This window comes from Neophocaena asiaeorientalis, unplaced genomic scaffold (assembly GCF_003031525.2).
Source record: "Neophocaena asiaeorientalis asiaeorientalis breed wild unplaced genomic scaffold, Neophocaena_asiaeorientalis_V1.1 scaffold469, whole genome shotgun sequence".
Lineage (NCBI taxonomy): Eukaryota > Metazoa > Chordata > Mammalia > Artiodactyla > Phocoenidae > Neophocaena > Neophocaena asiaeorientalis.
This window is the reverse complement of record NW_020172691.1, coordinates 229,814-257,102: the sequence shown is the minus strand read 5'-3', so window position 1 is coordinate 257,102 and position 27,289 is coordinate 229,814. Positions and strand designations below refer to the sequence as shown.

The following is a 27,289-nucleotide window of genomic DNA, read 5'->3' as shown; positions in this document are numbered from 1 at the left end:
GAGGGGTTGTGCAGGCAGCTGGGGGGAGGGGGGAGGGGATGAGCACCTGAGCCCCAGTCCCGGCCTCACGAGGGACCACCTGACCCAGGCACATCCACAGGGAGACACATGGCATGTTCTGAGCCTGGGCCCTGGACTGAGCCCTGATCCCAGGCTGAACCCTGACCTTGGCCGAACGTGTGACCATAGGCTGACCCCAACTCTGATCCCTGACCCAGGCTGACCCCCAACCCCAGCTGAGCCCTGATCCCAGGCTGAGTCCTGACCTTGGACTGAGCCCTGATCCTAGACTGAGCCCTGATCCCAGGCTGAATCCTGACCTTGGCTGAACCCATGACCACAGCCTGACTCCAACCCTGACCCCTGACCCTGGTTGAGATTTGACCCTGAACTGAACCCTGACCCCAAGCTGAGCCCCAATCCCAAGTTGAGTCCCAACTCTAGTGGAGCCCCAACCCCAACTAAACCCCAACCCCAGCTGAGCCCCTCACCCCAGGCTGAGAGAGCAAATTGAGAACTAGACTAAAATGCTATGAGAGAGCAGAGTTTGGCTAATTTGAGGCCAAGCTGTCCAACAGCGGTGACCTTCTGCCATGAGTTACCTGCTGACCGGGTGAAAGGCCATACGTGCATTAAACCTTATTTAATCTTACGATTATCTCCAGGCTACAGAAGAGCAGTCCCCCTTCTAGAAATCTGTCCTGAAAACGCAGCTTCCACAATACACAAGTGAGTATGCAAAAGGTTACTCATTGTCATTTGTAAGTGTAAAATATTGGAAGCAACCCAGATGTCTGTACACAGGAGAGAGGCTGATGCATTACACCGCATGTCACCGTGGAGTACTACGCAGCCATGAAAAAGAAACGAGGGTGATCTCTGTGAGCGGAATGGGGTGAGTTCCACGATGTATCGTTAAGTTGAGGGGGAAGTACCAGAGTATATGTAGTATGTTACCTTTTGTATAATAAAGAAGGGGGGAGTAAAATACCCACATATCAGCTTGCTTTTGTGAAGGAAAGATAAGCCAAGAACCAATCAAATTGGTTACCTACAGGAGTGGATGGGGTTGAAATTGAAGAGAGGAGGGGATGACACCCTTTGTGTTTTCCTCTTTGTATAGTTTTTAAACTGTTAATGCTTTCTGTATTCAACAAAAATTTAAATCAACAACGATGGAGGACGGAAGCTTTAAGATGGACCCTAAGTAGAAAACAGATTAACTGAACCGTATGTCAAATGAAAAACATAACCTCACAGAAATAGAAAAGAACCAGCTTATGCAACTTTTGGACATACTACTCACTCTAAAGGCAAAGGGAACTGCAAAAAAAAATTTTAAACTTGGTTCGGTACATTTGTTTTTGGGAGTGGTATAGGTGTAGTGATTCTGAAACTATCCTGTACTGTGGGACTGAGTGAAGTAGCAAATGTGGCGAAGTAGCAAGTGTGTTGATATTATTAGGAATCAGGTGTTCACTGGGGGAGAAAGGTGCAAAGATGAAATAGAAGAGCCCCACAGGGATGAAATGGGATGAAAGCATCCATGCGGACTTGATATTTAAACACAAATCAATTTCCTAACTCCATCCACTGAGATAACCCAATAGGAATGAGCACACCCGGCACCCAGATCTTGGCTTCTAAATATCACGCCCTAAAAAAAAAAAAAAGAAGGGATCCAAGACTCTAGGGAGAAATGACTGATTCCAGGGATGGGGCAGGAAGCATACAAGGTGAGCCTGGAATGTCTTGATGCACCAGAGAGTAAGGAACAGCTCCGAGAAGGATGGGGACCCATGGGAGAAACACAAGCTGGCCAAACCTGAGACAGTTTGAGCATCAACAATGAACAATCTTAAAATCACACAGACGTGGGGCTTCCCTGGTGGCGCAGTGGTTAAGAATCAGCCTGCTAGTGCAGGGGACATGGGTTCGAGCCCTGGTCCAGGAAGATCCCACATACTGCAGAGCAACTAAACCCGTGGGCCACAACTACTGAAGCCTGCACTCTAGAGCCTGTGCTCTGCAACAAAGAGAAGCCACTGCCATGAGAAGCCCGAGCACTGCGACAAAGAGTAGCCCCCACTCACTGCAACTAAAGAAAGCCCGTGCACAGCAACGAGGACCCAACACAGCCAAAAATAAAATAAATATTTTTTAAAAAAATCACACAGACAGAAAGTAGGATGGTGGGTGCCCGGGGCAGGGAAGGGGGGGATTCAGAGTTAGTGTTCAATGAGGACAGAGTTTCAGTTTTACAAGGTGAAAAGAGTTCTGCAGGTGGATGGTGGTGACAGTTGCAAAATGACGAATGTATTCATTCAGCCATACCTCTGAAATGTACAACACGGTTCATTTTATGTTATGTGTATTTTAAAAAACAATTAGAAAAAAAAAAAAAAGAATGACCATTCCGTATGATCCAGCAATCCCACTCCCAGGCACAGACTCAGTAACAGAGTTTTAAAAAATCACCATTTGGTAACCATCCCAGCAATAATTGATCCAAGCAGGATTCGTCAGTGGACGCTAAAGTAATTAGGTGGAAGTTTGTTGGGGAGCAGGATATTTACATAATCTCAAAGTATTTTCCTACAGATGATTTATTGGTTACAAAGGGGAAAATGCCTTACTTAGAAACCGGTGAATAGCAGCTTAACCAAGACACCAAGTAAACACACAGGGAATGGGGAAAAAAAATGGGCTTCGTGGGCCTCCTGGGCCTCCTGATACAAGGCACTGAGAAGGACACATCACTTCTAGGATATTCCTGCCAAACGTGGATCACCTGCATCTGATCGTGGGAACCATCAGACAGACCCACACTGAGGGACATCCCACAGAAAAATTGGCCTGGCCTCTTGGAAAGAGTCAAGGTCGTAAAAGGTCATAAGAGACAACAACAACAAAAAAAGCCTAAAGCTGTCTCAGAAGAAAGGAGATCAGAGATATATGAAACTACATGCAATGAGTGACCCCCAACTGAATACAACAACAGGGGAGGGGGGAGGGGGGAGTTGCTATAAAAGACAATATTGGGACAACTGGTGAAATTTTCATATGGGCTGTATATTAAATACTATTGTTGTATCAGTGCTAGATTTCCTGAATTTGACCAACACCTTCTGGTTACATAACAGGAGGTGTTTGTTTGCAGGAAATGCATTTGGTTTTTCTGTTTGTTTTTTTTGTTTGTTTGTTTGTTTGGTTTTTTGGAGTCAAGTTGCATGATGTTGCCCACTTCCAAATTACTTAGAAAAAAATTAAGAAAAAGAATAAAAAATGTGTATATTCTTTATGGAATAGATTGTATACTTTTAGATTATGTTTATAGAGAAATATAAAGCAAAAGGTTAACTGTGGGAGCATCTAGCTCAGGGGTCTGCAGACTTTTTCTGCAAAGAGCCAAATAGTAAATATTTTTGGCATTGAGGGGCAGACAGTCTCTGTCACAATGACTCTGTTGTCATCCGGAAAGCTGCCCCGGACCATGTGTAAATGAATGGGCCTGGCCATGTGCCAATAAAACTTTATTTACAAAAACAGGCTTAGAGCAGGTAGTGACCCCTGACCTAGAGGAAGGGTCTATGGGAGTTCATTGTCATCGTCTTGCAACTTCTGTAGGTCAAATATTTTCCAAGTCAAAAGATGAGTGAAGAAATGTGGGTTTCCTAACTTTGTGGTCAGATTATGGTCTCCAAATATCATCTCCCGTTAAAAGGAAGCAGGGCTCCTTGGAGAAATGGCTGGGTCCAGGGCTGGGGCTGTGAAGTATGGGATGAGCAGAAAGCATCGTGCTGGACCAGAACTATGAGCTCTCTTTTTTTTTTCTTTTTGGCTGCACCACGCAGCATGTGGAATCTTAGTTCCCCAACCAGGGATGGAACTCATGCCCCCTGCATTGGAAATGCAGAGTCTTAACCACTGGACCGCCAGGGGAGTCCCCAGAACTATGAGCCCTTAAGGCCACTGGGTCACATCAAAAGGACTTAGGGACCAACTCAAAGAGGTTTCCACTGGCCAAAGATGAAACAATGTGGACATAAGAAGAATAAGATATGCAGTGGATAGAAACACATCAGATGTTACATCCATGAGTTCATAGTGACACAAAAGGAAAAAAAAAACTCTCTGGTGATCTTTTGTGGATATTGAGGAAGTAACAAATTATTGTGAAAACTGCTAAAGAAAAGTCAAGAATCAGGCATTTACCCTGTCTTTCCTGCACAGCCTTTACTTCTGGGTAACTAATTACTTGATAGGGGAAAGATGTTTTTTCAATCATACTCCATTTTTTAAATTGCTTTAAATTGTGGTAAATTACATGTGACATTAAATTAGCATTTTAACAATTTTTAAGTGCACAATTAAGTGGCATTAAATACATTCACATTGGGGCTTCCCTGGTGGCACAGTGGTTAAGAATCTGCCTGCCAATGCAGAGGACACGGGTTCGATCCCTGGTCCAGGCAGATCCCACACGTGCCACCATTACTGAGCCTGTGCTCTAGAGCCTGCAAGCCCCAACTACTGAGCCCGCGCGCCTAGAGCCCGTGCTCTGCAACAAAAGCCACCGCAATGAGAAGCCCGTGCACCGCAACAAAGAGTAGCCCCCGCTGGCTGCAACTAAAGAAAGCCCACGCACAGCAGTGAAGACCCAACACAGCCAAAAATAAATTAATTAAAAAAAAATACATTCACACTGTCGTGCAACCATCCCCACCATCCATCTCCAGAACTTTCTCATCTTCCCAAACTGAAACTCTGTCCCCATGAAACACTGACTCTCCATCCCCCTCCCCCAGCCCCTGGCCCCCACCATCGACTTCCTGTCTCTGTGGATTTGACTCCTCTAGGACCTCATGTGAGTGGAATCAGACAGTACTTCTCCTTCTGTGTCTGGCTTATTTCACTGAGCATAAGGTCCCAAAGTTCATGCATGTTGTAGTGTGTGTCAGAATTTCCTTCCACTTTAAGGCTGAATCATATTCCGCTGTATGGGTGAACCATATTTGTTTATCCATCCATCTCTCAATGGACACGGGTTGCTATCACCTCTTGGCCATTGCGAATAATGCTGCTGTGAACACGGGTGTACAAATATCTCTTTGAGACCCTGCTTTCAGTTCTTTTGCTTGAGCTGGGTTTTTTAATAGAAAAATTCCAGGCAATAAATGCAGAAGAAATGAAAGTGTTCAAAGTCACCATTTTTGCAACCCCTAATGATGTATGTAAGCAATGATCACCAGTGGCCACTAAGACCATTATGAGAGAGGTTCACGTGGAAATTTCACAGTAAATGAATCAGACTTGTGCCACCTGAACCCACCGGTCATTTTTAACGAGGTAGGGGAGGGAACCAACTGGGTGTTAATGATGTTACGTGTCTCACGGAGAGAGAGACAAAGACACGGAGACACAGAGATACAGAGAGAAAACAAACTAGATGTGTTGTCTGGAGGAGCTCACACCACCTAGGAAGTCCGCTCATGTTTCTAGGGAGATCGATTCACAGGGATTACAGGGGACAGAGGAAACCATTAATCCACACCAGGGAAACAACCCATCCGATCAGGAGGCTGGTAAACTCTACCAGATAAACGACCTGGTTTCTTCAACAAATAAATGGCCAAGAAAAAAGGTTGGGTGATGGTTATAGATGAAAAGAGACTAAGAGATACAGCAACCAAGTGCCACGTGTGAGCTTTGTTTGGGTCCTGACTCAAAGGAACTACCTGCGGAAAAAACACGTATGACGTTTCATCATCAGCAATGAGACATTTTGCCATCACGGGCCCACCAGGCTGATGTACTAAGAGGGACCCTGCGGCATTCTCGCCCAAAATGCATGCCGTTAATTACATCACGAGCAAACATCAGACAAGCCCAAATTGCGGGACATTCTATAAAATAACCGGCCAGAACTCTTTTTTTCTTTTTAATTTTATAAATTTCTTTCTTTTCTTTCTCTCTTTCTCTTTCTCTCTTTCTTTCTTTCTTGCTGCATTGGGCCTTTGTTGCTGCGCGCAGGCTTTCTCTAGTTGTGGCGAGCAGGGGCTACTCTTCGTTGCGGTGCGCGTGCTTCTCATTGCGGTGGCTTCTCTTGTTGCGGAGCACGGGCTCTAGGCGCACAGGGCTTCAGTAGCTGTGGCATGCGGGCTCAGTAGTTGTGGCTCACGGGCTTCAGTAGTTGTGGCTCGTGGGCTCAGTAGTTGTGGCTCGCGGGCTCTAGAGCGCAGGCTCAGTAGTTGTGGTGCACGGGCTTAGTTGCTCCGCAGCATGGGGATCTTCCCAGACCAGGGCTCGAACCCATGCTCCCTGCATTGGCAGGTGCTGAGCGCGCCTCGAGCTCGTGCCCCGCAACAAGAGAAGCCACCGCGATAAGAAGCCCACGTGCTGCAACTAGAGAAAGCCCACGTGCAGCAACGAAGAACCAATGCAGCCGTAAATAAATAAATAAATAAATAAATAAGAATTGGGTGCCTAACTCAGGGGACCAAGGTCATGTTGACGGCATGTACTCTTGATATAATGGGACAAAACCTTCTTCACTTCTGTGCTCCTCGGACCTAAAATCTAAACCTCAGTCTAATCATGAGAAAAACATCAAACGAAACTCAACCAAAGGACGTTTGACAAAATACATTTTAGGAGAGGTATCTGGGAACGTGACCTTCTTTGGAAATAGGATCATTGCAGATAGGATCAAGTTAGGATGAGGTCATTTGGGCGGGCCTAATTCAGCGTAACTGGTGTTTCTGTAAAAAGAAAATTTGGACACCGACGCACACAAGAGGAGATGGCCACGTGAAGACACAAGCAGAGACGGGAGGGACACAGCAACAAGCCAGGGATACACAGAGCCACCAGAAGCTAGAAAAGGCAAGAAGGACTTTCCCCTAGAGCCTCTGGAGGGAGCACGGCCCTGCTGACACTTCAGTCTCAGACTTTGCCTCCAGAACTGTGAGAGAATACATTTGCGTGGTTTTAAGCCCCTCTGTCTGTGGTACTTCGTTACAGCAGCCCTGGGAAAGTAAAAGCTGTTCAGCACTCCTCAAAACTGTTAAGGTCATCAAAAACGAAGAAAGTCTGAGAAACCATCACAGCCCAGAAGAGCCTAAGGAGACGTGATGATGAAATGTCGTGTGGGAACCTGGGTGGGGTCCCAGGACAGAAAAAGGACATTAGGGGAAAAAAGGAAATTTGTTGGACTTCAGTTAATAATGGGTCAATATTGGTTCATTAATGGAAAAAAAAAAGTACCATATTAATATATTAATAATACGGGAAATCAGGTGTGGTTTCATAAGGCAACCCTCTGTATTCGCAATTTTTCTATAAACCTAAGACTATTCTAAAAATTAAAGTTTATTTTTTAAAAAGAAAAAAAACCAAAAAACCTCTTGAATGAATAATAGAATCTTGGCTTGGCCACCACCCAGGTGTTTAGCCTTAGTCAAATTATTCAGTTTCTCTGTGCCTCGGTTTTCCTATCTGTAAAATGGGGGCAATGGGGTTCGTGCTACATGGGCCTGCCCTGAGGATGGTGGGAGACCAGGATCTGGAGTAAGTGGGGTCATCATCATCTCCATCAGGGATAGGTGGTGGCTGCTGCTGGAATTTTGGGTGAGTAGCAACAGAAGGTCAGCTCAAATGTCCCCGGGGCCAGGGAGAGAGGCTGAACTCCACTTCCTGGCTCAAAGTGCACACAGTCTCACACAGCTCTGTGTACCATGCCCTACACAAGTGGGTGCACAAGTAGAGCTTCTTCCTTCCTTGCTACCCTGCCCGGGACAGACGACCTGAGATGGGACCGCGCGGGGCAGGGGGTTGGTTGTTAAAACAAGACGCCCCTAAGAAATCAAAGATCTCCAGAATGTCATTTCTTTAATGTCCACCCTTCAAGGGGTCCCGCAGAAGGTGAGGTAATAAATACAGAAGGTTGTAAGATGCAGCACGCCCGGCCCCCAGCCTGGTAAGGAAGTGGGGGCGGGGGATGCCTGTAGACCTCGGTTTCCTTCATCTGAAAACTGGGGCAGAACACTCTTCGAACCACGAGGCTCTGATACGGCGGCGTTTTCTGGGCGTCTTTCTCGTAAGAAAACGCAAGTCCCTGAGCTACGCAGACCTCAGGCTGGGATGCGGCTCCTTTCCGCTAGGCGGCGCCAGAGTCCGCGTCCCTCGGCATGAAGGACCACTCCCCTGTCCCGGGGCTGGTGCATCACCCCCAAAAGGGTCCCAGACCCCTGCCCAAGGGGGGACATACCTGGAGGTGGGGGTCCTGAGAGAACCCCATCCACCCAAGTCCTGGAACCCCTGCTCTCTTCACCCTTTCCTGCACTCCGGCCTCCCAAAAGGCCATTGTGCTCCCTCTCCAAGGGGATACAGTGAGTCGAGGAAAGGAAGACACAGAGGCTGTTCTGCTGAGGGGCGGAGAAAGGAGGAGGCGCCGATCGGCCTTCCACCCCGGCTCACTCGTGGCCCTTCTGCCACCTGGGCCTGGGGCTGGAGTGACAAGGGGCACCTGGGTTCGCTGAGCGCTGGCCCACCCCACCCCCACCGCCCTCAGGTCCCGCCTGCCACGCGCGGGTCTGAGTCCGGAGCGTTGGGCCTAGGTCACAGCAGGTTGATCTCGTCCAGGTAGCGGGCCAGGACTGAGTCCCGCACGTCCTTGAAGACCTTGCGGATGTTCTGTGTGTCCGTAGCACACGTGTAGTGGCTGAAGAGGCGGCGGGAGCGCGAGCCCTTCCTGCTCCCATCTGTGCCGTCCACGCAGCTGTTGTACATGCCAGTGTACATGTCCAGGATGAACTTCTTGGCTGCCTCCGTGTCCTGCTTCGGGCCTGGGGACAGGGGTGGGCAGTCAGGGCACACGGCTCACGGGGCAGGTGGGAGCCTCTCCCTCCTGGGACCAAGGTGGGCTCTGGAGACCCTGTCCCCAATATGGGCAGCAACAGGGCTGCAGGGACCACCCACCAAAGTTCCTGCCTGCCACCGCCATCTTTTGCCTCTCTAGCTGGTCACTTGACTCAGGCCAAGCCAATAAGAGCATCAGGTATGTGTTCATGCAGGTCACATGATCTGGAATGGACCAATGACACTGGTCTCTGGGACTTTGGGCTGAACTGTGTTAAAAAGAGACCTTCTCTCTTGGCTGGGCTTGGAGCTGGGGGGATGGGAGCCTGGAACTGCAGAGAAAGACATCCTGGGGAGGTGCAAATGGGGAAACCGAGGCTGAGAGAGAGGGGGGAAGGATGGCCATCCTGGTGAGGCACACATGCGATTCCCCCCACCACCATCTCACATTCATATATATATATATGAATATTAATATATATATTCATATATATATATATATATATATGAATGAATGACTGGTGTCCTTATAAGAAGACAAGAGACAACCAGAGACAAAGTCATGTGGTGACAGAGGCAGAGATTAGAGACATGCATCTACAAGTCAAGGAATGCCAAGGATTGCAGGTGACCACCAGAAGCTAGGAGAGAGGCCTGGAACAGATTCTTCCCTGGAGCCTCCAGAAGAAACCAACCCTGCTGACAACTTGATTTCAGACTTCTGGCCTACTGAACTGTGAGGGGAAAAATTTCTGCTGTTTTCAGCATCCAGTATGAAGGCTTCTGTTAGTTTATCCCCATTCTACAGAGGGGGAAGCTGAGACTCAGAGATCTTGGGCAGAGGACAAAGATGGGTCTGGAACTCAGGCCTGTCCCATTGCATTTGAAACCCCACTGGCTCTAGGCTGGGGTAGGACCTGGACCAGCATCTCTCTTGGGAGCTGCTTTTGGGAAGTGAAGGGATAGAAAGTTCTAGAACCACTCACCCCGGAAACTGGGGAAGTAGGTAGCCAGGTGGGAGGTGGGGATCTTCTCTTCCAGGATGTCGGTTTTGTTGAGGAAGAGGATGACGGAAGTGCTTTTGAACCAGGGCAGTTCCAGGATGGTGCCAAACAGGGCCAGGCTCTCCTTCATTCGGTTCTGGGTTGGGGGGCACAAGCAGGTCATTGATCCAGACGGCCAGCTGGGCCCAAACAGGAGCCCTCTCCCCACGTAGAGATGGGGCTGTCGGCCCCCCATCCAGCAGCTTGAGGCTCCCCAATTCCCACCCAGCTGGGTCTGAGGATGGTGTGGCCAGCTGCCTATGTATGCCCGAGATGGTTTTGTGCCTGTACTGGTTTGGGTAGTGTCCCCCCCCACCCCCAAAATTCATGTCCACCTGGAACTTCAGAATGAGACCTTATTTGGAAATAGGGTCTTTGAAGATGTAATTAGTTAAGAATCGGTCACACTGGAGTAGGGTGGGCCCTAAGTCCAATGTCTGGTATCCTTATAAAAAGGGGACTTAGGACACAAGGAGATGGCCACGTGAAGATGGAGGTAAAATGGGGTGCTGTTTCTATAAGCCAAGGGATGCCAAAGATTGCCAGTGGCCACCAGAAGCTGGGAGAGCCTGGAACAGATTCTCCTTCACAGGGAACCAGCCCCACTGACACCCTGACCACAGATTTCTGGCCTCCAGGACTATGAGACGATACACTTCTGTTGTTTCAGCTCTCCCCCACCCCCATGCCCACCACCTCCCAGTTTGTGGCACTTCCTCACAGCAGCCCTAGCAAACTAGGACATCCCGTGTGGCTGGACTGGAGCAAGATCTGTGTCAGAATGACCTCAAATTGATTCTATCTGATTCAGTTTGAAAGTCGAAGTTATAACATCTGATCCTTGGATCCCGAAACTGTCTATAGGAAACTTTAACCCTGAAAAGTGCACATGTCAGAGATGATAATGTGTCCGACCTTCACGCCGGGGGTTAATTAGGAGAAGAGTTCACGAAAAGGAGAAGAATTCTGAGTAAAAGCAGGACATTGTCCCCATGACCCACATTCCCAGGATAGCTTACATTGTGCTTCAGGGGGTGCAGGGGTGTGTGTGTGCCTTGAGGCTTGAGTGTCCGACTCTGTGTGTGTGTGTGTGTGTGTGTGTGTGTGTGTGTGTGTGTGTGTCAGGGTCCTGGCCTCACAAATGCTTGTAGATCTGTGTGTTGGGGTTCAATGGTCTGACCACAAAAGAGTGGACGGTGAAGCTCAAAGCCACGCCAGACACACAAAGACCCACTCAAGAGTGCCTGCTCAGCTGTGGGTCCCCGGGCCAAGATGGGGGTAAGAAAAGCAGGGGAAATGGTGCCCCTGCATCCATCGTGGCCCCTCACCTCTTGGTTGTTTTCCTCCAGACACTGGTCGTATTCGCTCAGCGAGGCCAGGTAGATGAGGGCGATCACATTCTCGAAGCAGTGGATCCACTTCTTGCGTTCTGACTTTTGGCCCCCGACGTCCACGATCCTTACCGGGAAAAACTCCCTTTCAGAGTTCAGGCCTAATCGGGAGCCCCATGACGAGGGGTCCCAGACCCCAGTCATGGCTGGGACATGCCATGGGCAATATTAATAGCAACAAGAATAGATGCCAGCCACCTTGTGTGCTACAGCATTTCACCCCAGGGAGCAAGTATCGCTATTATGCCCATTTTATGGATGAGGAAACTGAGGCATAGGGAGAGAGGGCACTTTCTAGAGCTTCTGCTACACTGGGCTGCCTGATTTCTACCCCATGGTAGAAGACAGCTGGTTGCCCTCACTCTGCCCTGGTTCTGGCTGGGTGACAAGAGGGAAATTGCAGATCGTCTCCAGAACTCAGTTTCCCATCAGCTGTGTTCTAGCTGACCGTGGGAGTGTCCAGTGGCCACACAGATGGGCAAATGCCATCCCCTCTGTGTGTGGCCCAGGGAAAGGGTTCGCCTCCACCCCCCGACGCACCACAGCAAAAGCCTGGGCCCTCCTGCCTTTCTGTTCTCTCTTCTAAGAAACGTGGGTTACTGATAACAAGCCCTGTGTCATTTCCCCAGGGATGGGACCATTACTCAGGCAGCTGGAAGGAAACGCCAGAAGCCTCAGAGCAAGAAGAGACTTGCCCTGCTGTACCGGAGGAAAATCCAGGCTGATGCCTGCAGCTCCTGATTCCTGAAAGCAGCCTCTCTCATGATCCTCAGATTCCCTCAAACCCCGTATCCAGAGCGGGGTGTGTGATGCAGCGGTTGAGACTGGGGCTCCGATGGCTGAGATAGGTGTGGGGTATGCTACTTGCCAGCCTCTCAGCTCGGAGTCTCAGTTTCCTCTGAGCCCTCACCTTTGGCCTAAGAACAGACTCAAGTTTCCCCATCTGATAATTCCCCTCCTCGGCCCAGCCTTACTTCTGAACTTCCCCAACCACTACTTTTACTCCTAAACTTTTACCAACTCATCCATCCATCTATTCATCCATCCAACCAATCACCCACCCACCCATCTATTTGCCCATACGTCCACATACCCACCCATCAATCCATCCATCTGTCTATCTATCTATCCATTTATCCATTCATACATACATACACCCACCCACCCATATACCCATCCATTGATCCATCTATCCACCCACCTACCCATCCATGCATCCATCCATGCATCCACCAACCCATCCATCCATCCATCTTTCCAACCATCCACTCACATTTCCAGACTTCCACTCTGACCTTCAGCTGATCATCACCAGTGAAGCAAACTCAGCCCCTAACTTTGAGGGTCTCTCCATATAGTGGAGGAGACCCAGTGCAAACAGATAAATTATGAACCTTCCTGCTAAGGACTATGGCAGAGGCCAGAACAACATGGGGCCGGGGGAGGGGGTGTTCGGGGAAACAAGGGATCAACATGGGTGGGTTGGACACTGAAGGGTCTCAAGCATCACCCTGCACCCTCCACAGGTCCCTGCCTAAGGTCACTGAAGATTCTCTAAAGGCCACTAAGGTCACTGAGGATTCTCTAAAGGCCACTCCCAGAAGTCGCTTCTCTCACTGCATTCTTCCTGACCTCTCCTTGGCCTTTGACACTGACCATGACTCTGCATGGACCATCCTTTGCTGCACTGGCCACCCACACCTCTGGCTTCCAGCTCAGGCCTGTGTGCGCCCAGCCACCTCCCAGATGCCCCAGACCCCTCAGACCCAACCTGCCCCAAATGAGTTCATCATCTATTATAACACCTCCTATCCTGCCACCACCACTGTGGCTCCACCATCTACTCTGTCACCTTGATGGGAAACCCATAGGGAGTCACTTTTGACTCTCTGCCCTAAATCCCATGCTCATCTAGTCCTGCCCATTCTACATCAGAAAGCATTCTCGCACTGACCCCTCATTTCCATCCCCAAGGCCACTTCCCGGGCACTTCCCAACTCTTTCTGCCTGAACCATGGCTCCTGCCTTCTCCTGGGTCTCCTGACTTCCAGCTTCAACCCTCATTTGGGGCTGGGGAAGCTCAAAGGGTGAGCTTCCCCAGCCCCAAATCAATCCCGCTGGTCTAGCCCTGACTGCACAGTCTCTGTCTCTTCCTTCCCATCACCTCCTAGCTCCAGTGAACTCCTATTCATTCTTCAATGCCCTAATAACAATGTCCCCTCCTCCAGGAAGACGTACCCTCCCAGAGCTCTGGGGGCTCAGTTTTGGCTCCCCCAGGTCCCAGTCCTGATTCCATGGAGGGGCTGGAGGTGTCTGTGTCCAGCCTTGCCTCCTTCAGCCTGGCAGCCCCTTTGGGGGCTGGGACTAGGCAACTCCTACTCATCCCTCAGTGCCCCAGTTCCTTTGCCCCTCCAGCAGGAGCCTTCTCCACCCACCAGGCTATGCGCTCACCGCAGGTTGGTTTTCTGCACGGAGAAGCAGTACTCGTTGATGCCGGTGGTGGGCATGCGGCTGCGGAGCACGTCCTGTGAGGTAGGGATGTAGCCCTCCTCCGTGATGCGGTCCAGATTTGACAGGTAGCTGTAGAGCCAGAAGCCCTGAGTCTTGGCCTTGAAACCTCCCTTTGCTTCTCAGGCCCACCACCCAGGGCCTGGTGAAGACCTTGCTGGGGGAAAGAGAGCCCCCAGGGCAGGGCCAGGATCTCTGGGGTCCCAGGTGGCTCAGGAGCACAGCCCAAGGCCATGGGAGCATCGAGAGAAGCAGCTTCACCCTCAGCAGCGTGACCCCCAAGGACGGTCTCACTGGCGCGGGCGTCACCCTGGGAAAACTGTCACCCCAGGTGTGTCACTGCCCCAGGAACAGTGATAGCTTGGAGCACTAGACACCCAGCGTCGTACCCAGGACAGCTTCACGGCATGATGATGAACAGCGTCACCCCAGAAACGGTGTCACCCCAGGAATGATGTCACCCCATGAACAGTGCACCCCAGGAGCTGTGTCACCTGGGGAGCAGCGGCTCCCCAGGGACGGCCTTCCCCCTGGGGCAAGACCACCTACAGCATTCCCAGCGGTGGGAGCTGGCCAGCCTGAGGCCCCTCTGCCGGCTCCGATCCCTGGGACTGGGTCTCCTCTGGCTCCGCCTTGGCACTGCCTCGCGCTCGGCACCCCGACCCCGCGCCCGTCCCCGCGGACCGCAGACTCACTACACTGCCGAGTCGAGCAGGTGGAAATCGCGCCGGCGCTCGTAGCAGGCGCGGATGCCGGAGTCCCTCCACAGCCACTGCATGGCCACGGCGTAGTGCTTCTCGAAGGTGGTCACCCTGTAGGGGTCCTGGCTCATGATCAGGTTGGCCCGGTGCTGGGGAGGGGCAGACGGACGGGGGCGGGTCAGAGCAGCCGGGCGGGGCGGGTTGCCCTCCTGACGTCTCCACCCCCTTTCGTGCCGGCGTCCATCCACAAAGGGTGGGCACAGGTAGAGCGCACCGCGGCGCGAGGGGCCAGCAGGGGCTTGCTTGCGTGCAGGGAGAGTCAGTTCTGGGTGACCCTGCCTGGGGCAGTAACCTCTTCTCTCTCTGTCCTCCTTTCTTTGCACCGGAAGCAGGCACTCCTGTTGTTCATGTCTGAAGATAGGGTCTTTACAGAGGTAATGAAGTCACAATGAGGTCATGAGGGTGGCGCTAATCCAATGTGACTGGTGTCCTTGTAAGAAGAGGAGATTGGGACACAGACACACACAGAACGATGACCACGTGAGGACACAGGGAGAAGACAGCCATCTATGAGCCAAGGAGAGAGGCCTCAGAAAGAACCAGTCCTGAGGTCTTGTGGGTTGGAACCCTCATGCACTGCTGGGGCGATGCAATCTGGTACAGCCATTGTGGAAAACAGTATGGAGGTTCCCACCAAAATTAAAAATAGAGCCACTGGGAATTCCCTGGCGGTCCAGTGGTTAGGACTCCACGCTTTCACTGCTGAGGGTCCGGGTTCCATCTCCGGTCGGGGAACTAAGATCTCACAAGCCATGTGACATGGCAAATAAATAAATAATTTTTAAAAATAGAGCTACTCTATGATTCAGCAATTCCACTCCTGGGTATTTATCCAAAAGAATTGAAACTGGGATCTTGAAAAGATAATCTGTACACCCAGGTTCACTGCAGTGTTATTTACAGCAGCCAAGATGTGGAAAGAACCTAAATGTCCATCGATGGTTGAATGGATAAAGATAGATATATCTCGAATACTATTCAGCCTTTAAAAAGAAGGAAATTCTGCAACAGGGGACAATGTGGATGAACCTTGAAGACACCATATTAAGTGAAATAACACAGTCACAGAAGGACAGATCCTGCACGATCCCACTTATATGAGGCATCTGGAAGAGGCAAGTTCATGGACACAGAGAGTAGAATGGGCTAGGGGAAGGGAGCTGGGGTTGCTATGAATAAAGTTTCCCCTAGGCAAGCGGAATACATTCTAGAGCTCTCCCTGATGACGTTGTGTCTGCAGTTACTGATACCGCATCGTGCGCTTAAAATTTGCTAAGAGAATAGATTTCAGGTTGAGTGTTCTTCACACAATAAAATAAAAATTTTAAAGAGAAGGGTGATGTGACGCACAGGCTGCATAGCACCCCTCCCCCCAGCATGGTAGGGCAGGGCTCAGGAACCAGTCCACCGTACTAATATTTCTAGAACAAAACGCCTACTGACTCAGGACTCCTACCAGGCACCGTGGGGTCCAAGGGAGAGATGGCTGAGCCCTGGGGGTCCACGGGGAACCTGCGAGGTCGGTGGGGGGACCCGCTGGTGCTGAGCTGCCTGGAATGCAGAAGAGGATCCCAGGAAACCTTGGAGGAGGTGGTTCTCAACAAGGACTTAGGGGATCTGAAGGGACACGGTCCCACCCCGGAGTCCTAAGGAAACCCCTCCCAGTGTGGCGCCCATGCGGTGAGACCCGGGAGGCTCACCTTGCTCTCGGGCCAGCTGAAGGGGATCTGCAGCCGTTCCATAGCCTCAATCATGGTCTGCATGGACACGAAGATGTTCTGGTAGACCAGGCTGCGGAAGCTCTTGCGTTCCTCCTCCGAGTAGCCCGCCCCGTGGATGATGCGCATCTGCTTGATGAATGTGCTCTTCCCGCTCTCGCCCGGGCCTGGGGAGATGACTCCGCGGTCAGCTCAGCCCCCCGGGGCTCCCACCACCCGCCGCGGTCAGCTCAGCCCCGCGGGGCTCCCACCACCCGCTCTTCCCGCTCTCGCCAGGGCCTGGGGAGATGACTCCGCGGTCAGCTCAGCCCCCCGGGGCTCCCACCACCCGCTCTTCCCGCTCTCGCCCGGGCCTGGGGAGATGACTCTGCGGTCAGCTCAGCCCCCCGGGGCTCCCACCACCCGCCACCTCCCGCCGCTAAGGCTCAAATCCCCGCTCTGTGATCCTGGGCAAGCAGCTTCATGGCTCTATGTCTCGGTTTCCCCACCTGTGAAACGTGGTTTGCTGGGTGGACGTGAGGGGTAAACTAGCTCATTAAAAGTTTGTCCCTGGGGCTTCCCTGGTGGCGCAGTGGTTGAGAGTCCGCCTGCCGATGCAGGGGACGCGGGTTCGTGCCCCCATCTGGGAGGATCCCACATGCCGCTGAGCGGCTGGGCCCGTGAGCCATGGTCGCTGAGCCTGTGTGTCCGGAGCCTGTGCTCCGAAACGGGAAAGGCCACAATAGTGAGAGGCCCGCATACCGCAAGGAAAGAAGAAAAAAAAACAAAAACAAAAAAAACAAAAACAAAAACAAAAGTTTGTCCCAGGAGGGACAGCAAACCACGGCCTGCCGGCCACTGTTTTTATTTTTAATCCCCCAAAAAAAAAAAAAAAAAAAAAAAAAAAAAAAAAAACAAAAGTTTGTCCCAGGAGGGGCAGCAAACCACGGCCTGCCGGCCACTGTTTTTATTTTTAATTTTGGGGTTTTGTTTTGTTTTGTGTTTTTGTTTTTGTTTTTTTGCCACACCACGCGGCTTGTGGGATCTAAGTTCCCCGACCCGGGATGGAACCGGGGTCCCCTGCGGTGAAAGCGCTGAGTCCTACCACTGGACCACCAAGGAATTCCTGACAGCTGCCTGTTCTTGCATGGCCAGCAAATTTTTACAGTTTGCATGGTTTTTATATTTCTAATTCTTTTCACCCTTACAGTTTTTACATTTTTGTAATGGTTACAGTTTTTGCGTTTTTTAATGGCTGAAAGGAATCCAAAGAGTCCTTTTTGGTGACACCTGAAAATGACATGAAATTCAGGTTTCAGGGTTGGTCAATAAAGTTTTATCGGCACATGGCCGCACCTTGCTGTATACAAATTATCTAGGGTTGGTTTCTCGGGACAGCTGCAGTATTGAGTAGTCAGAGACCCTCTGGCTTGCAAAGCTGAAAAGATTTACCATCTGGCCCTTTACAGAAAAAGTCTGTGGACCCCTGGCCTAGAGTGTGCTTTGACATAGTGAGAGCTACATTCCTGTCCGCTATTATTAGCAATAGTAGGTCTTTACCATGATTATAGTTACTGTTACTATTATTCGCTATAATAATTTCAGGAAGAGAAAGTTTGGTGAAGGAAATACAATAAGATAAATAGATAAAGAGTGATTAAGTGACTACTACAGCTAAGTGTCACAGAAGGCTTCTCAGTGGAGGTGACATTGGCATTGAGATCTGAAGGCTGGGAAGGTTGCTCTCGTGCCAAGATCTGGAGGAGGGAGCACCAGGCAGTGGACACAGCACGTGCAAAGGCCCTGGGGCAGGACCAGGCCTGGTGTGTTGGAGGAATAGCGAGGAGGCCTGTGTGCTTTGAGCTGAGTGAGCGAGGGGGAGAGAGGTAGGAGGTGAAATTATGATTGTGGAAGGGGTTCTAAGGAGAAGGGGGCTTTGAGTTAGGCTGGGTAATCTAGGAGGGCTTCACTGAGGAGGTGACATCTCATCTGAGAGCTGGCAGATGATAGAATTCATTAGAAGAGAAGGGGGAATAGCATTCCCAACAGCAGGCACAGCACATGCAAAGGTCCTGGGGCAGGACCATGCCTGGCATGTTGGAGGAACAGCCAGGAGGCCTGTGTGTCTGGGGCAGAGTGATCAAGGGGGAGAGAGGGAGGGGGAGGGCAGGGAGGGGACAGGGCAGGTCATGCAGGGCCTTGTGGGCTGTGGGTAGAGGAGGGGTGGGGCCTGACTCAGGGGCTCACAGGTGGCCCCTGACTACTGAGGGGAGGGCAGGTTGGGGAGGGGTGAACCCAGCCAGATGGGACTGTTCTGGTCCAGGCTGGACCCAGGTGGCCGCGTGGAGCTAGAGAGAAGAGGACATATGCACAAGATATTTGGGAGACAGAATACACACGACCTTGCTGATGGACCAGAGTGGGGAGGGGGTCCTTGCAGGCTCACCTACAGAATCTCCAGGGCCAAGTGCTGGATGAAACCACAGGGCCCTTCTGAGTGCAGGGTCGCACGTCAAAAAGCCGGTCATGGGTCTGGGATAGCAACACTAGAACCTTTGGAAGCTCAAAGAGCAAGGCCTGGCTCCCTGCTGTCTGAGCCCTGATATCTCCCTGTCTGAGCCTCTGTTTTCTCGTCTGTGAAATGGGCATGATAGCCAGGCGGGAGGTGTGGGGTCAGGAACCACCTCCAACACCTTGTCACCCTGTCGGCTCCTGGGGGACACTGGTGTGGGTGTCCCTCCAGGGGTGGGGAAGGGGACTTGTGCAGGAGGAACTGGGAGCAGCAGCAAAAAGGGAAGGGGTGCCCTGGCTGGAGCCAGAAAGAGGAACAAGGAGCAGAGGAAACACAGCAGGGAGGAGGCGGGGAGTGTAGGAAGCAGCAGAGGACGGGGTAGAACTCTGTTGTACCGCCCCTGGGGGGCTCTCGTCCCCTCCCACTCCCAGCAATTCTGAAGGCAGCGAGGGCAGGACCCAGCGACACCGCTGCACTCGAGATCCAAGGAAAAGAGTCACTTTTCTATGGCCCTAAAGGACATTCATGGAGAAACTGGGAATGCCAGCGGGACGTGATGGTGACACCTGCTCACCATTGCCCTGGGGGGGTCTTTGCTTTTTAGTGGGACGTAAACCCACTGAAGTACCTGGGGGGGAAAAGGTGTCAGGGCTGCAACTTTACTCGCAAACGGTTCTGATAAAAATGAATACGTATGTATTAAATATAATATATAAATGTATAACAAATAAACTATAGTTTTGCATTATGTAAATTATAAGTATATACACATATACTTATATATAATGTGTGTGTATACATATATATATATAGAGAGAGAGAGAGAGAGAGAGCAGGGTGGGATGGAATAAAGGGCATGTGATAAAATGTTAACATTTGCAGAAGAATCCGGTGCAACTTTTTTATAACTCTGAAAGTATTTCAAAATGAAAAGTTAAGAAAGGGGAAAAAAAAACCTTCAAGGGCTTCCCTGGTGGTGCAGTGGTTAAGAATCCGCCTGCCAATGTATGGGACATGGGTTCGAGCCCGGGTCCGGGAAGATCCCACATGCCGTGGAGCAACTAAGCCCGTGCACCACAACTACTGAGCCTGCGTGCCACAACTACTGAAGCCCATGCACCTAGAGCCCCTGCTCTGCAACAAGAGAAGCCACCGCAATGAGAAGCCCGTGCACCTCAATGAAGAGTAGCCCCCGCTTGCCACAACTAGAGAAAGCCTGCATGCAGCAACGAAGACCCAACGCAGCCAAAAATAAAATAAATAAACTTATTAAAATAAAAAAAACCCTCAAATGCCATGTGAGATGCTGCATTGGAGTCTGGAACAGAAAAGGGGCCGTGGTGGAAAAACCAGTGAAATCTAAATCTGGAGTTTAGTTAACAGAAATGTAATGGTACTGTTCCCACATTAATATCTCAGCTGTGATGATCACACGGCACTTATGTAAGATGTCACCACGAGAGGAAGCTGTTTAGGAGGAGACGGGAACTCTCCGGACTATCTCTGCCACATTTCTGTCCTTCGAAAATGATTCCGAAATAAAAAGTTTCCTGCAAACAAACCAACAACAAACAAAAAACGCCCCACAGTTCCACAATCTGAAATGCTTCAGTAAGAAGCCACATGTGTCTCAGATTCCTTGGATTTCAGGACGGGGATACATCAAACTCAATAAATATTCCTGCAGTAGAACCTCTGACTACCACAGGCAGTGAGATAAACCCACAGCCTCGCCTCCCACTGGGAAACCTGGGAGATGGGCTGGTGTCCGGAGCTTCTGCTATTTGGAGGTGGAAGAGGTACCGTAAGCCCCCCTGTCCTCCTAGGGTGACGGGGGGTCCACACGCACCAGCTTGCCCGAGCCCACAAGAGGAATGGCTCTTGGCTCCACATTTCGCGTGGGGCAACTGAGTCCCAGATCGGTTGGGTCATGCAGCTGGTGGGTGGTCAAACTGGGACTCAAACCCGGTTCTGAGTCCAGAGCTTACGGGCTTTTTAATAATCATTCTGGGAAGTTCCCCAGGCACTGCCTGAATTATCGTCACTAAGATTCCCACTGTTTTCCCATTCGCAGTGGAGACGTGGGGGCTCAGAGAGGTGAAGTGACTTTCCCAGGGTCACACAGCTACTGGAAAAGCAGAGGAGTAAACACAAGCCCTTGTGGATCCTTCACCTTCATCAAAGTATCAGTTCATGTGATGTTTCTACGGACGCTCGGAAGCTCGTCGGCTCCTCTGGGTGCTGCCAAGACGGCGGTGAGACCTACGGCAGGGGGCTGCACCCTTTGACCTTCCTCTGGGTTGCCCCCAAAAGTGTGGAGAACAAAGAAAGACCTCACCAAGAAACTTAATTTTTATTTATTTATTAATTTTTGGGTGCGTTGGGTCTTCGTTGCCGCGTGCAGGCTTTCTCTAGTTGCAGCGAGCGGGGGCTACTCTTCATTGTGGTGCGCGGGCTTCTCATCGCGGTGGCTTCTCTTGTTGCAGAGCATAGGCTCTGGGCACGCTGGCTTCAGTAGTTGTGGCACATGAGCTCAGGAGTTGTGGCTCACAGGCTCTAGAGCGCAGGCTCAGTAGTTGTGGCACGTGGGCTCAGTAGTTGTGGCGCATGGCTTAGTTGCTCCACGGCATGTGGGATCTTCCTGGACCAGGGCTCAAACCTGTGTCCCCTGCATTGGCAGGAGGATAACCACTGCACCACCAGGGAAGTCCGCAACAGTTAATTTTGTTGAGATGCACCGATTTCTTTTTTTTTTTTTCCTCTTCTGTTTCATTAAAGAAAAAAAAAATATCCTGGTTGCCACCCACAGCTTGGGTTTTGTGACTCACAAGTGGCTCACAACCTGAAGTCTGAAAAACTCCACCTTTGCGGCTGTGACTGTCCTGGAGCCACTGAGGAATCAGGAGTCTCTCTGTTCCCTCTCCTTATGTGGTTCAGCAAGCCCCCCAAATGGGACTGGGAGCTGCGGGGAGAGCTGTTGCCACCTGGTGCGTCCTCGCAGCCAGACGGGAAGTGATTGCTTCCTTCTGGGAGTGGGTGAGGAAGTAGAAACTTGCAGAGGCCAGGAGCCGTGCCAAGCCCCAGGCATCGCGAGACACTGTGCAGCTCCTTCCATGGGTGATGGCAGTCCCAGCCCCGCCACCCTCCCCCAGGAAACTGGGCCACTGGGACACAGGGAGCTGCCTGAGAGCAGACAGCTCATCTTCTTTGCCCAGCTCTGCCTCAAAACTGGCTGCAGACCCCAGACCCATCCTGCCGCCGCCCTGGGCCTCAGTTTCCCCATCTGTCATTGGGCTTCTGTAGAGGCACGTTCACAGGGCAGTCAAGCGTGTGGACTGTGGAACCAGAATTCTAGGTTCCGATCCTGGTTGTGTGACCTTGGGCAGGTCGCTTCACCTCTCTGGGCCTCGGTTTCCCCGTCTGGAGTGGTTCCTACCTCACATAGTATGGACAGAGCTGGCTCCTTTAATTGCCTTATTCTGAGTTTTCCCCCTCCTCAACGTGGTGACCACTTCCTGTCAGGGACAGACCCCCCAGCCCCTTGGCCTTCTTCCTCCAAAGGGTCTGCCACCTCCCAGAAAAAACAAAAAAACAAAACAACTTTTGGATTCAATTCCTGTTTTTAAGGAGGGCAGGTGTGGAAGCAGCTCTCAGGGCTTGGATAGGGGTGTTGAAATCACAGTCCAGCGGGCTGTCCATAGGGCCACCATCTGTGCTTGGGCATGTGGACAACCTCCCCTCTCCCCTCTCCCACCCCTACCAGCAGAAGTGGCTTCCTGATTTGGGACTGGCTGTGCCGTGGTCAGTGGGGCAAGGGACTTTCCCAGCTCCAGGAAGATATGGTACAGCTCTGGGGAAAATCATCCCTGAAACAGGATTCATTCATTCATTCATTCACTCATTTATAAATCATGCATCGGGTATCTGCTCTACGTCAGGTCACCGTACTCCTGAAATAGATGCTGGGGACACAGGAGTGAGTAAGATGGACATGGTCCTCACCTCTGTGTTGCTTGCTGTGTAACTGGAGAGACGGACAATAAACAAGGAAACAAGAAAACACCTGAGAGAGAGCGTCAGCGAGTGAGTGGTATGAAGAAAAATCAGGCGAGAAAGAAAGATGGGGCTGACTTTGAAGCCCGGGAAATCAGGGAAGACTTCTCTGAGGAAGTGACACTTGAGCTGAGACCTGCCTTGAGTGAAAGGAGTGAGAGCACCAGCCATGCAAAGGCTTGGGGGATGCTGAGAGCCCTTGGCAGGGAGAATGGCAAGTGCAAAGGTCCTGAGGTGTGGTTAAAGAAAACCTGAGATGTGCAAGGAAGTATCACTAACACTGCCAAACCCCTAGCCCAACAGGTCAAGAAAAATGGAGCAAAGACAAAGAATGAAAAAGGAGACATCACTACAAATCCCACAGACATGAAAGGATGACAAGGGAATGCTATAAACAACTTTATGCCTATACATTTGACAACTTTGAAGAAATGGACAAATTCTTTGGAAGATACCAATAACCAAAGCTCACTCAAGAAGGAATAGCCCTATTTATTAAAAGCTAGTAAATAACATATATGTACTAGCCTAGCTATTACAGAAAATGAATAGAGATAGCTATGAAATTAAATTCTTAATTAAAACCTTCCAGGCTCAGACAGCTTCACTGGGGTCCCATGCCCCCACCCTCTCCTCTCTCTCCACCCCTCAGGGCTGCCCCTTGCCACTGAGCAAGAGAAGAGAGAGGACGGCCATCCAGATGACCAGGCTCTTTGCCCCAGGACAGGCAGATGGGACTTTGGAACACTTCCCCGGCCCTCGCTCAGGGCTCAGGCAGTCCCGGGAGACCCTCCAAGGCTGGCTTCCCTGGGCTTAGGCCAGCAGGGTCATACACAGGGCAAGGTGGCTGGGGGAGTGGACACACGTGGACAAGAAGACATGAGGTCTCAGGGGCTTCCAATCCACCACACCCAAGTCACCCCCACTCCCTCACCCTGTTCTATTTTCCTCCTGTTCTTCGTGCTGCTGGAAATTATTTTACCTGCTTATTAGTTTGGGGACTTAACATCTGTCTCCCCCACCGGAAGCTGAGGTCCCCAGAGGCAGGGACACACCCCATCTCCTCTGCCGCTGTGCCCCCACGAATTACGCAGTACGTCTTGAATGAATGAACCGACCAGTCAATCAATCAGAGGCACGTGGCAATGCTCTCTCTGCCCACACGACTCGTGCTGATAAACCACCAGAACAGACCCAGCGCTCCAGAGGGACGGGAGGGTCTCGGAGGGCGAGGCTGGAGCTCCCCGGGCTGCGCGGCTCATTCCCTTCCTGTGACGCAGAACCGGTGGGGCAGGCCGGGCCTGCCCGACAGAAGCCAGGCCGCCGGCCCAAACCGCCTCTGCTCCTGCAGATGCCCAGGAGATGGCCGGACCGCGGGACGGGCCCACAGCTCACCCCTTGGGACTAGGAACCGGCCCTCAGTCGACTTATCCTGAAAGTGGGCTCCCAGGCTGTCCCGCCCGGGGTGGCCGCGGACTCACCCAACAGCAGCAGCTTCAGCTCCCCTCGGTCCCGCTTCTTCTGCTCCAGGAGGATCTTGTTGATTTCCTGGTCGATCCGGGCCGCCGACTTCTCGTCCTCGGTCAGGCACCAGGGGCAGCAGCGCCAGGTCAGCGAGCGGGCCATGGTGGGGCCTCAGCGGGCACCAGGCGGCATCGCCCCCGCCCCCGCCCCCTCCCCCCGGGAGGCACCCCGGCCGGCCGCTCCGGGGTGGGCTTCTGACAGCCGGCGGCAAGAGTCTCCCTCGTCGTGGGGGTCGCCCCCCCTGGGACCCCCGGCTTCCCGGCCTTGGGCACCCGGCGGCCCAGCTCGGCGAGGCCTGCGCGGCGGGTCAGGGGGGGAGAAGGAGAGGAGATGCCGGCTTAGGGCTCCCCGCCCACCCCCAGACCTGCCCGGCCCGGCCCGACAGGTTGACGGCAGTAGAGCGAGAGGCGAGGTGGGCGCCCCGGGGGAGGGCGGGGCGGGGAGGAAAGGCCCGGCGTCTGAAGTCTGGGTCTGCGCTGGGCCTCCTTCCTCATTCTGGAGAAGGGGTGGACCCTGTCCTCCTGGGCCTCTGACGCCCGGCCCCGGCCACCCACCTCTGCCCCTCCTCTGGGCCAATTAGAAGCAGTCATCAGAATACCCCACAAGGTCTTTTTTAAAAGCACAGCCAGGGCCCAGCGTCACTTACTGTTTTAAGCGCTTTTGTGTTTGACGGGGCCCTGGGGGTTGGTCATGCGGACAGCACCCCAAGTTCCTTGCCATTCCCGCTGCACAGATGGGGACATAGAGGCACAGCCAGGCAGTGACAACCCCCGGGGAGCCTCTCCCACCCGTGGGGCCTCAGTCTCAACTGCAGAGCTGGCAGCTTTGGGACTTTGGAACCGGGCCATTCATTCTTCTTGCAAACATTTATGCGGCGCCTACTGTGTGCCAGGCATTCTACGCACAGCAGGGACCCAAATGACAAAAAACCCGATCTCCCTGCCTTATGCTCTAGACAGACAGATAAAGAAATACCTTAAATATATGTATATCTAAGCCTATCAGATGGCCATAAATTGTGAGAGGAAAAAAGCTGGGAAGGGGGATGGGAGATTGGGGTGGGGGCTCATGTGTGGCTTGAAACAGGGGGTCAAGGAAGGTCACTCTGAGAAGACAGGCATTTGGGAGGAGAAGTTGGACAAGCAGCCTGGACATAGGGGGACCTTGGGAGTCAAGCCCGCATCCCAGCGAGGCCATGAGGCCCCCGTTCCCTGACGACTCAGCCCTCAGGACCTTAGAAGCAGGAGGGGACACAGGGGTGGCTGTGTAGCTGCGTCCCCACAGAATGTCTCCAATCCAGCAGCTCTTTGCTGTGTTTGGGGACAGAATGCTCTTTGAGAGGTTCTAGAAAGCTCTAGAAAGTTCCCAAACACCCCTCCCCCCCCAGAGATACACAGAATCCGGGAGATCCCGGGCCCCTCCCACAGGCACTGGTGAGGCTCAGAAAGGGTGCGTGCTGTGCCTGAGGTCACACAGCCGCAACTGTCTGCCTGTGCCACGCCCCAGCTGGCACCAATGCGGTTTTCTTCGCTGTTGATTCATAACGACCAGCAGATGGGAAGTTCGATAGGGGCCCCGTTGGGTCACTGGGTCCTGGCAGGCACTGCCCTGTTCAACCCCGTTCCCACCCCCAACCGGATGGCCGTGAGGAGGGGGTGCTCCCCGGGGCCTGAGGCCTGGGTGACTTCCCACTACCGGGGAAGGTGAAGAAAAGCAGCAATAATAATCTGGGCCACACAGAAGCAGAACGGAGGTAACCAGCTTGGCAAAACCCAGAGGCCAGGCTGAGTCACAGACTGGAGGGTGGATGGCAGGGCAAGGCCGGGAGCACCTGGGGCCACCCCGCTGTTTCCCAAAGGACACCAGGCCCCTAACCCATCACACAGGGCCAGGGCGGCATCCCGCTGACTTAAAATAAAAACAGGTGCCTTGATTCCCCCTCCTCTGGGGCCCATACTCTGTGAATTTCTTCAGCCTCACAACAAATCTTTCCACTTCCCCAAACAGGCGAGGAGCTGCTTCCTCTCCAGATGAGGTGCCATCCTGGCGGGACACCTGTCACCTATTAGTTCATTCGGGAATAACAGGGTGAGCTGTGTGTGTGTTTAAAAAATACACACACACGGACTTCCCTGATGGTCCAGTGGGTAAGACTCCACGCTCCCCATGCAGGGGGCCCAGGTTCCATCTGTGATTGGGGAACTAGATCCTGCATGCTGCAACTAAGAGCCGGTGCAGCCAAAAAACGTATATTAAAAAAAAATACACACACAGACTTCTCTTGCAGTCCAGTGGTTAAGACTCCACCCTTCCACTGCAGAGGGCGTGGGTTCCATCCCTGGTCAGGGAACTAAAAATTAAAACACACACACACACACACACACACACACACACACACACACACACACACAAAACACATAAAACATGAACATATAACCTAATAATTTCCTGTGAAACTGATACCCACGTGATCCCCACCCAGGCCAAGATTCAGGGTATCGTCAGCCCCAAGAGGGTTCCCAGATACCCGTTCCAACAAGACCCCCTTCCTCCTGCTGGGCAGTCGGTACTGCACCAACTTCTATGGTATTTCTGTGTTTGGGGGGTATTTTTGGTAACAAGATTTATTTTGCTTTTTGTTTTTTCAATTTACATGGCTTGGTAGGTGCTTCCTTTGGTGTACGGTTTTGTGTTTTAACAAATGTACACAGTCATGTAAATTATGGCTAAAACAGTTGACAGAATATGGTCTGTCACCTGAAGAACCCCCTCCAGGTACCTCTTTATAGCCAGACCCTCACCTGAGCCCTCACCCCTGCAGGCCCAGCGGCCATGGCTCATGGGCCCAGCCGCTCCGCGGCATGTGGGATGCTCCCGGACCGGGGCATGAACCCACGTCCCCTGCAACGGCAGACGGACTCTCAACCACTGCGCCACCAGG

The 27,289-nt window shown here is 52.0% G+C and overlaps 1 protein-coding gene across 1 annotated transcript; it reads right to left on the bottom strand.

Moving 5' to 3' along the window:
- Positions 1-7,873: 7,873 nt before the first annotated feature.
- GNA15 (G protein subunit alpha 15) lies at positions 7,874-24,832 on the bottom strand. The gene is made up of 7 exons (XM_024739978.1): positions 24,306-24,832; positions 16,263-16,447; positions 14,497-14,651; positions 13,745-13,873; positions 11,231-11,360; positions 9,846-9,999; positions 7,874-8,846 (listed from the first exon to the last, which is right to left on the bottom strand). The coding sequence occupies exons 1-7, from the start codon at positions 24,448-24,450 to the stop codon at positions 8,620-8,622; spliced, it is 1,125 nt and encodes a 374-aa protein (XP_024595746.1). The 5' UTR covers positions 24,451-24,832; the 3' UTR covers positions 7,874-8,619.
- Between the last annotated feature and the right edge of the window lie 2,457 nt (positions 24,833-27,289).